This window comes from Pan troglodytes, chromosome 1 (genome assembly GCF_028858775.2).
Source record: "Pan troglodytes isolate AG18354 chromosome 1, NHGRI_mPanTro3-v2.0_pri, whole genome shotgun sequence".
NCBI lineage: Eukaryota > Metazoa > Chordata > Mammalia > Primates > Hominidae > Pan > Pan troglodytes.
The window spans coordinates 96,094,293-96,105,171 of record NC_072398.2 but is presented as its reverse complement, the minus strand read 5'-3'; the positions used below and the strand labels follow the sequence as shown (position 1 = coordinate 96,105,171).

The window sequence follows — 10,879 nt, the reverse complement described above, 5'->3', positions numbered from 1 at the left end:
ACACTTTAGTACACAGACCAGTGACACTATAAGGCAACCACATAAACAAGTTTTTAGAATAACCAGCTAATATCATGCCACAATCAAATCCACATGTATCAATACTAACCTTGAATGTAAATGGGCTATATGCCCCAATTAAAACGCAGAGTGGCAAACTGAAAAAAGAACAAAGACCCATTGGTATGCTGTCTTCAAGGGACCAATCTCACATGCAATGACCCACATAGGCTCAAAGTAAAGGGATGGAGAAAAATCTACCAAACAAAAGAAAAACAGAAAAAAGCAGGGGTTGCCATCCTAATTTCAGTCAAAAGAGACATTAAACCAGCAAACGTCCAAAAAAAGACCAAAAACAGCATTACATAATGGTAAAAGATTCAAAGCAACAAGACAACCTAACTATCTTAAATATATGTGGACCCAGCACAGGGGAACTCAGATTTATCAATCAAGTTCTTAGGGACCTTCAAAGAGATTTAGACTCCCCAGTAATTATAGTGGGAGACTGAAAAGTAAGATACAACAGAAGAACATCATCTGCAAGACACATAGTCATAAGATTCATCACAAGGACTGTATTAGACACATCATAGAGACAGAAAACTAACAGTGTTATTCACTACCAAAACTTAGCACTGGATCAAATGTACTTGCTAATAATCTACAACTTTTCACCTAAAAACAACAGAATATATATTCTTCTCATTGCCACATGGCACATAGTCTAAAATCCATCACGAGATAGGAAATAAAATACTCCTAAGTAAATACAAAGGAACTGAAATAATAACAACCAATTTCTCAAACCACATTGGGATAACATTAGAAATTAAGACTAAGAAATTCACTCCAAAACATACAATTACTTAGAAATTCAGTAGCCTGCTTCTGAAGGTCTTTTGGATAAATAATCAAATTAAGGAAAAAAATCAAGAAGTTCTTAAGCTACAACATACCAGAATCTCTGGGACACAGCTAAGTCAGTGTTAAGAGGGAAATTTATAGCACTATAACACAAAGAAACCCCATCTCTACTAAAAATACAAAAAATTAGCCAAACGTGGTAGTGGGCACCTGTAGTCACAGCTACTCGAGAGGCTAAGGCAGGAGAATTGCTTGAAACAGGGAGGTGGAGGTTGCAGTGAGTCGAGATCACACTACTGCAATCCAGCCTGGGCAACAGAGAGTGACTCCATCTCAAAAAGAAAAAAAAAAAATCTGGAAAGATCTCAATGCAAAAACATAACATCACAAATAAAAGAATTAGAGAACCAAGAGAAAACTAACTGCAAAGCAAGAAGATTATAAGAAATAACTGAAATCAGAGGCATACTGAAGGACATTGAGACACAAAAAAACCATTCAAAAGATCAACAAATCCAGGATGTGGTTCTTGAGAAAAATGATGAACTAAGTAGACTACTAGTTAGACTAATAAAGAAGAAAAAGATCCAAATAAACACAATTAGAAAAAACAAAGGGGATATTACCACTGACTCCACAGAAATACAAATAAACATCAGAGAATATCACAAACATCTCTATGTACATAAGCTAGAAAATATAGAAAAAACAAATGCATTCTTGGACACATACACCCTCCAAACCCTGAGCCAGGAAGAATTTGAATTTGTGAAAGGACCAATAATGAGCTCCAAAATTGAATCAGTAATAAATAGCCTACCAGCCGAAATAAGCCCAGGACAAAACAAATTCATAGCTGAATTCTACCAGATGTGCAAACAAGAGCTTATATCATTTCTGCTGGAACTATTCCAAAATATTGAGGAGGAACTCCTCCCTAACTCATTCTGTGAGGCCAGCATCATCCTGATAACAAAACCTGACACAGACCCAACAAAAAAAGAAAACTTCAGGCCAATATCCTTGATGAATGTCAATGCAAAAATCCTCAAAAAAATACTGGCAAACTGAATCCAGCAACACATCAAAAAGCTTATCTACCACAATCAAGTTGGCTTTACCCTTGGGATGCAAGGTTGGTTCAACACAGGCAAATCAAAAACTGTGATCCATGACGTAAACAGAACTAAAGACAAAAAAATCACAAGATTATCTCAATAGATGGAGAAAAGGCTATCCATAAAATTCAACATCCTTTCATGTTAAAAACTCTCAAACTAGGTATTAAAGAAACAGACCACAAAATAATAACAGCCATCTATGACAGACCAACAGCCAACATCATACAGAATGGGGAAAAATTGGAGGCATACCAGCACAAGTGAAGGGGTGGCCTGCCCCTCCACACCTGTGGGTATTTTTAGTCGGGTGAGACAAGAGACTGAGAAAAGAAATAAGACACAGAGACAAAGTATAGGGAAACAACAGTGAGCCCAGGAGACCGGCACTCAGCACACCAAGGACCTGCACCAGCACCAGTCTCTGAGTTCCCTCAGTTTTTATTGATTATTATTTTCATTATTTCAGCAAAAAGGAATGTAGTAGGAGAGCAGGGCGATAATAAGGAGAAGGTCAGCAAAAAACATGTGAGCAAAAGAATCTATGTCATAATTAAGTTCAAGGGAATGTACTATGCCTGGATGTGCACGTAGGCCAGATTTATGTTTCTCTCCACCCAAACATCTCAGTGGAGTAAAGAATAACAAGGCAGCATTGCTGCAAACATGTCTCACCTCCCACCATGGGGTGGTTTTTCTCTGATCTCAGAATTGAACAAATGTAAAATCGGGTTTTATACCGAGACATTCAGTTCCCAGGGGCAGGCAGAAGACAGTGGCTTTCCTCTAACTCAACTGCAAGAGGCTTTCCTCTTTTACTAATCCGCCTCAGCACAGACCCTTTATGGGTGTCGGGCTGGGGGACGGTCAGATGCTTCTCATCCCACTAGGCCATATTTCAGACTATCACATGGGGAGAAACCTTGGACAATACCCCGCTTTCAAGGGCAGAGGTCCCTGCAGCTTTCTGCAGTGCATTGTGCCCCTGGTTTACTGAGACTAGAGAATGGCAATGACTTTTACCAGGTATACTGCTTGTAAACATTTTGTTAACAAGGCACATCCTGCACAGCCCAAGGTCCCTTAAACCTTGATTTCATACAACACATGTTTTTGTGAGCTCCAGGTTGGGGCAAAGTGGCTGGGGCAAAGTGGCTGGGGCAAAGCTACAAATTAACATCATCTCAGCAAAGCAATTGTTCAAAGTACAGGTCTTTTTCAAAATGGAATCCTTATGTCTTCCATTTCTATATAGACACAGTAACAGTCTGATCTCTCTTTCTTTTCCCTACGCACAAGAGAAGAATGCCCTCTCTCACCCCTCCTATTCAACATAGTATGGGAAGTCCTGGCCAGAGCAATCATGGAAGGTGAGGAAAGAAAGGGCATCGAAATAGGAAGAGGATAAGTCAAACTATTTCTGTTTATACACGACATGATACTATATCTAGAAAACCCTATGTTCAAAGACCAAAAGGGTTTTTCAGCTGATAAAAAACTTTAGCACACCTTCAGGATTCAAAATCAATGTACAAAAATTACTAGTACTCCCGTACACAAACAACCAAGACAAGAGTCAAATTAGGAACACAATCCCATTCACAATTGCTACAAAAATAATAAAGTACCTAGGAATATAGCTAACCAGGGAGGTGAAAGATCTCTACAAGGAGAATTCTAAAACACTGCTCAAATAAATCAGTGGTAACACAAACAAATGGAAAAGCATTCCATACTCATGAATGGGAAGAATCAATATCCTTAAAAGGGCCATATTGGCTGGGCACAATGGCTCACACCTGTAATCCCAGTACTTTGGGAGACCGAGGCAGGCAGATCACGAGGTCAGGAGATTGAGACCATCCTGGCTAACACAGTGAAACCCCATCTCTACTAAAAATACAAAAAACTAGCTGGGCCTGGTGGTGGACACCTATAGTCCCAGCTACTCAGGAGGCTGAGGCAGGAGAATGGCGTGAACCCAGGAGGCAGAGCTTGCAGTGAGCCAAGATTGGGCCACTGTACTCCAGCCTGGGCAACAGAGTGAGACTCCATCTCAAAAAAAAAAAAGAAAACAAAACAAAACAAAAGAAAAAAGGCCATATTGTCCAATTTACAGATTCAATGTGACTCCTATCACACTACCAATGACATTCTTCACAGAACCAGAAAAAAAATTTTTTTAATTCATATGGAATCAAAAATCAGCACAAATAGCCAAGGTAATTCTAAGCAAAAAGTACAAAGCTGGAGACATCATGCTACCAAACTATAAACTATACTGCAAGGCTACCATAAATGAAACAGCATGATACTAGTGGAAAAACAGACACATACACTAATGAAACAGAATAGGGAACCCAGAAATAAGACAACACACCTGTAACTACCTGATCTTCTAAAAACTTTTTAAAAACAAGCATGGGAAAAGGACTTCCTGTTCAGTAAATGGTGCTGGGATAACTGAATAACATATGCAGAAGATTGAAACTGGATACCTTCTTTACATCATATACAAAAATCAACTCAAGATGAATTAAAGACTTAAATGTAGAACCCAAATCTATAAAAACCCTGGAAGACAACCCAGGCGATACGTTTCTGAACATAGGAACTAGCAAAGATTTCATGACGAAGATGCCAAAAGCAATTGCAAAGAAAAGAAAATTGACAAATGAGATCTAATTAAACTAAAGAACTTCTGCATAGCAAAGGAAACTATCAAGAAAGTTAACAGACAACCTAAAGAATGGGAGAAAAATTTTGCAAGATACACATCTTATAAGGGTCTGATATCCAGCATCTATAAGGAATTTGAACAAATTTACAAGAAAAAAAAACAGCCCCATTGAAAAGTGCATGAAAGACAGGAACAGACACTTTCAAAAAGAGACATACATGCCATATGAAAAAAAGCTCAATGTCAAGGATCGTTGGAGAAATGCAAATCAAAACCACAATGAGATACAGTCTCACACCAGTCAGATGGCTATTATGAAAAGTCAAAAAAAAAAAAAAAGAGGTGCTAGAGAGGTTGAAGACAAAAATAAATGCTTATACACTGTTGGTGGGAGTGTAAATCTATTCAAATATTGTGGAATACACTGTGGCAATTACTCAAAGAACTAAAATTAAATAACTACCATTAAAAGCAGCAATCCCATTACTTGGTATATACCCAAAGGAATGTAAACCATTCTACCATAAAGACATGTTAACGTGTTATGTTCATTGCAGCCCTATTCATAATAGCAAAGACATGGAACCAAACTAAGTGCCCACTGATGATAGACTAGATAAAGAAAAAGTGGTACATATACACCATGAAATACTATGCAGCCATAAGAAGAAATGAGACTGTGTCCTTTACAGGTACATGGATGGAGCTGGAGGCAATTATGCTTAGCAAACTAATGCAGAAACAGAAAACCAAATATGACGTGTTCTTACTTAAAACAGCAAGTTAAATGATGAGAACACATGGACACATAGAAGGAGACAGCAGACCATGGGGCCTACCACAGGGTGGCAGTTATGGGGAAGGAAAAGATCACAAAAAATAACTAATGAGTACCAGAATTAATACCTGGGTGATGAAATAGCTGTATGATAAGCGCCTATGACACAAGTTTAAGTATATAACAAACCTGCATATGTACCCCTGAACTTAAAATAAAAACTTTAAAAAAGCAGATGCCAAAGAAGATGCAAAGAAAAATGTCTTATATGCTCTTGGTGAGGATGTAAATTAGAACAGCTGCTGTGGAAAACAGTAAGATTTATCCAAAAAACTAAAAATAGAATTATCATTCAATCCAGCAATCCAACTACTGTGTATCTATCCAAAGGAAAAGAAATCAGATTATGAAAGTGTTGCCTAAACTCCCATGGTTATTGCAGCACTATTCACAATAGCAAAGATGTATAACCTAAGCATCCATTAATGAATGAATGGACAAAGAAAAGATAGAATATACATGCAAAGAAATACTATTTCATTGTAATAAAAAGAATGAATTCCCATCATTGGAAGCAACATATATTCAAATGGAGGTCATTATGTTAAGTAAAATAAATCAAGCAGAGATAGACAAATATTGTATGTTTTCACTCATATGTAGGAGCTGCAAAATTTGATCTATAAATGTAGAGAGTAGAATGATAGATACCAGAAGCAGGGAAGGGAGTTCAGGGGATGGAGAATGATAAAACACTGGCTAATGAGTACAAACATAGAGATATATAAAAGGAGTAAGTTTTAATATTTGATAGCAGAGTAGGGTGACTACAGTTTACAACAACATATTGTATTTTTCAAAATAGCTAGAAGAGAGGAATTAAAATGTTTCCAACAAAGACAGAAATGATAAATGCTCAAGGTGACGAATGCCCTAAATTTCCTAATATCCCGACTTTATCATTACACGTTTGATCCATGTAACAAAATATCACACATATCCCAAAAATGTGTATAAGTATTAGGAACCAATAAAAACAGAGTCTTCGATAGCATTAGGAGATATACCTAATGCTAAATGACGAGTTAATGGGTGCAGCATACCAATATGGCACATGTATACATATGTAACAAACCTGCATATTGTACACACGTACCCTAAAACTTAAAGTATAATAATAATAAAATTTAAAAAAAACAGAGTCTTCTTATTTTTTATATTAGTTACATCCAAGCCACTCTATTGCTGGAACAAATATGGTAGTGGTTGTCATGGGGAGTGATGATGATGATGATGGTGGTGGTGGTGGTAATGGTGGTAACAATGATGATATGTTACTGACAATAAACTTCTAAAATGACAGATAATTATGTGTCAGGCATTGCGACAACAAAATTTCAGATAGTAATTAGATTTATCCCAAGACTAGTTTGTTAAGTAAATGTTATTTTGGTCGCTTTGCAATAAAGAGATTGACATTCACAGAAGTTGAATAATATGTTCCTCAAATCAATCAAACACTAATTAAGGAAAATAAAAGTGGTTTAAATAATACAGACATAATCTTTGATATGACCCAAATTTTAAGATTCTGACTGTGGTTGAAAGAAAGGTGGAAATAAACCCAAATGATTATATAATTTTACTAATAAAGCAGATTTGAAAAGAAACAAAAGATCCATTCACAAATACGTATGCAAAGATATTTTATTCAGGGAGTGAAAGAAAAGTGACAATTGCACAGGTGTTAGAAGCCCATGCCCAGGTGACAGACAGACACAGAAAACATCAACAGCATTTTTTGATGGTTCCCAGGGACAGAGCTGCTGGTCCTTCTTCCAAAGCTCTGGGAACTGACACTGCTGAGGACTTCCTTTCTCAGTCTCCACCTGGACAGTGGCAATATGGCAGCCTCAGAAAGGAAACCTTTTGCTATCGGGGATCATCATGGGCAGATCACTGGCTAAGAGGAAAGAAGCTAACTGTGTATCCATGGTAGGCTTTGATGAGAAGATGCAGGTGAAGCTGTGGAACAAGGTGAGCCAATTATCCTTATCCTTTCATGCTCCTGATGAATTCTGAAGCTGTTACTTGCTCTTGGGTGGACACTTTGGCTGGCAGGGTGGGGAAGGTGTCACAGGAGGACATTTTTGCTGGCACTGCTGAGGTGGGCAGGGCTGTGGACACTTTGGTGGTGGGCAGGGCTCAGGGCACTTTGGGGGTGGACATGGCTCTGGGCACTTTGGCGTGGGGCAAACAGGAGGTGGCTGGCAGGGCTGCTTGCACTGCTGCTGTTGATAAGACATCCTGCTGGAGTCTCAGAATCTGAAAGAAATGATACGACAGTGTTCACAGGAATGGACTCCTCCAGAAGGAGAAGCCAAAGCTTATGTAATACCATGGCATATTATTTCTCCAATCTCCAAAAATTTATTTAAACTCTTAGCTCTCTTTTCATGACTTCCTGTCTTCTCCTTTCCACTTTAGCAAGTTGTTTCATCAGCCCTAGGAATTCCTGCCTTTCCTCATACAATTTTTCCAAAGAGAACATCTCTATAATAAAGAAGCAAGCATGTTATTCCATGAAAATGACATCTTCAGGAAAGGCAGTCACAAGTTCAGACCTCCTGGGCAATCTCACAAGCTATTCCTATCATCATTATCTGTTGTAAAGCACCAGTGGGTTGACTTGGGCACAGAGCAAGGGCTGTTCAGGAAGAAGTACTGGCTCTCACACCTGCTAAGACACAAACCTTTGAAAAGGATACCAGGAAAATATGGAAAAGAGAAAAATACTTCATCCCTTTCTTCCAACCAAAGCTTTCCTATTAACTTCTCTGTCCATATGGACATATAATTGTACATTTTTTAAAAATCTGTGTAAAACACTGTATCATGTAGTCTAATCCTGTAGTTCCATCAACTAAGTACCATCAAACCTATGATCACAGGTTTGGATCCACCAAACTTGCTGGATTCAGGTTAAATTCAACATTTCAGGGCACAAAGAACAGAAGAACTCAAGGAAGCAGACTCACCAGGTTCTCCAAAGCAGATCAGTGCTCAAGTACCAGGAGTTTAGGAGTTGTAGAGCAGAGAACCTCTTTATAGGGCCTGCTACCCCACCCAGCAGGAAGTGGAACTACCCAAAACTGGGCTGGCCCAGCAATGTCCCAACTAAAATGCAAATCTATCCATAACTGGCATGACAGGGATTCTCAAACTGGGAAATATCCTGTTCTGGGATCTTTCCACTGGATTAAGTGCCCTGACTCACTGAGGCCCTGCCTTAGATCTCAGTTTCAGTGACAGCAAAGAGGGACTTGGGGGATTCTCTAACTGGTGGTCAAGGGCTCTCTTTCTTGATTGGGGGCAATGAATGCTTCCTGTCTTACACCTTCCCTAAATCATAAAACTTCCTGCCCTGATCCACTTTAGCTGAATGCCATACTGTTTGTACATGAACCCATCTCCACCTCTACTTTCCTTGTACGATTTGCCAATGTGCTGGAAGGAAGGAGAGACCTAACAAAGGCCTGAGTTCTGGCCCCAGATTTTTTTGCTAAGCTGTATGACCACAGCCAGGTCAACTCTCCTCCCTGGAACTGTAAACAGAGGAGCATCATATTTACCTCTGGGTTTGGAGGCACTGACCACATTGTGCCATCTGTTGATCCTGTTCAAGCCTGAAATTTTCTGCTCCACCTCTTTCTCTCGCAGAACCCCAGATTTCACCTATATTCCTTTCCTCTTTGAGGGTTGTCTTCTACAACCCTCAAAGAGGCACTTGTGTCCCAAGACAGATACCAGAGTGAGATCCAGTCTCTCCAGTACATTTGCCACTGCTACCATCAAGGGAGTGTACTACAGGCTTTTCATTTGTAAAACTGTACTCTTATTCACCACATTAAGGAAATGGAGAAAAGGGAACTAAAGTTACAAGCATTCATTTTAAATCTATGTATTGAACCATGCCTGTATGTTTCCCTGTGAACATCATATAGAGAACAAGATGCATAGACTCACAGTATCTTATGTAAATAATTAGAAGTTTTCCAGAATAGAGGTCAGAGCACTTAAAGTCTGAAATCTAGGGGAAAATATAAACTCAGTGTGATCCTATGTGTTTGCTTTCTCTACCTCTCTTTCCAAACAGGTTTTAGTCTTTGAAAAATGGTATTTTTTTATTTGTTTGTATGTTCTTCCATTGTCTTTTCCAAAAGCTCTCTAGCCCCACAACCTGCTAGATTATCAACTCACACCCCAATGTATACCTCTCATCTGTCCATTTTAGTACACATTGTTCACTCGATACATATGTTGTCAATGTGAATGTCTTTCACATCTTTTTAAAACTCTTCCTGCAATCAATAGGGCTTACTAAACATTGTATATTAAACATTTAAAACAATGCTGCTGGAGCTTTCTTATCTGGGCTAATGATCAGGAAGCTTTCCAAGAATGTGATTTTATAATTGGAGAAAAAGAAGGAAGAGGAAGATAAGGAAAAAGAGGAAGAGGAGTGACTCAAATTCTTTGGAGCACTCACCAGCTATGCTCCAGATAGAGCAAGAACACTGAATCAACCCAGCATCACACCTCTCAGTTAAGCAGGTTAGGTTTCCAGATCTGCAATTGCTCCAGTCTTTAAGGAAGAGCTTTTGGCCAAGATCACCGTGGCCAGATGCTGCAGAAATACAACTATCATGTCAGCACCTTTGTGCCAGGTGTTTACAAATAGTGTTCTCACCAAATGCTTCCTATAGACTATTACACATGCCAAGCACAGTGGGTAAAGTAAACAGACTTCACTCAATAGGTCCCCTACTCCTCCCCAGAGTCTCACATCACATCTACAACACAGATCCTTAGAGAAATGTCTGATTTCTAACATGCAAAATTGGAGAATTGGCTGCCAAATGAGATCACTGTGTGAGATAATACAGTTTGGGTCATGCCCTGAGACTCCCCTTCTGAGAACACCCCACTCAAACAGGCTGTTTATCACAGCAGTGCAGGCACCAGAGCGGCAGCAGCCCTAGTGCCCCCAGCATCTCAGACAGGCTCACTTTACAAGTTGAGGTGATGAACTTGAAGCTCAGAGTTCCTCACAGTCCAGGTACATGAAGAGCAGCCACAACATGAAGAGGGGCAGCTACTAGTCACAGCTTCCCCAAGTTATGACATCCAGGCCCTGAAACATAGAGTGAGGCATACTTCACACACACACATACACACACTCACACTCACATACCATGAGTCTTTATCTGTCATCTATCTACATGTCTAAAGAGGTTAGCTTTATCTTCTTTAAGAGTCTGATAGGCTTAGTTAGGTTCATTCCTATTACTTCTACTCCATAATTTTCTAGGGGATCATTAAGTATGAATTATTAGTACTTAAAAATGACAGGAAAGAACAGATACCTTTAACATT

General features: G+C 39.1%; 1 protein-coding gene across 1 annotated transcript; it reads right to left on the bottom strand.

Moving 5' to 3' along the window:
- Positions 1 to 7,132: 7,132 nt before the first annotated feature.
- Positions 7,133 to 7,800, bottom strand: LOC736920 (small proline-rich protein 2E). Its single transcript, XM_016951076.2, has one exon. It carries the CDS (start codon positions 7,747 to 7,749, stop codon positions 7,531 to 7,533), a length of 219 nt encoding a protein of 72 aa, XP_016806565.1. The 5' UTR covers positions 7,750 to 7,800; the 3' UTR covers positions 7,133 to 7,530.
- Positions 7,801 to 10,879: the final 3,079 nt, after the last annotated feature.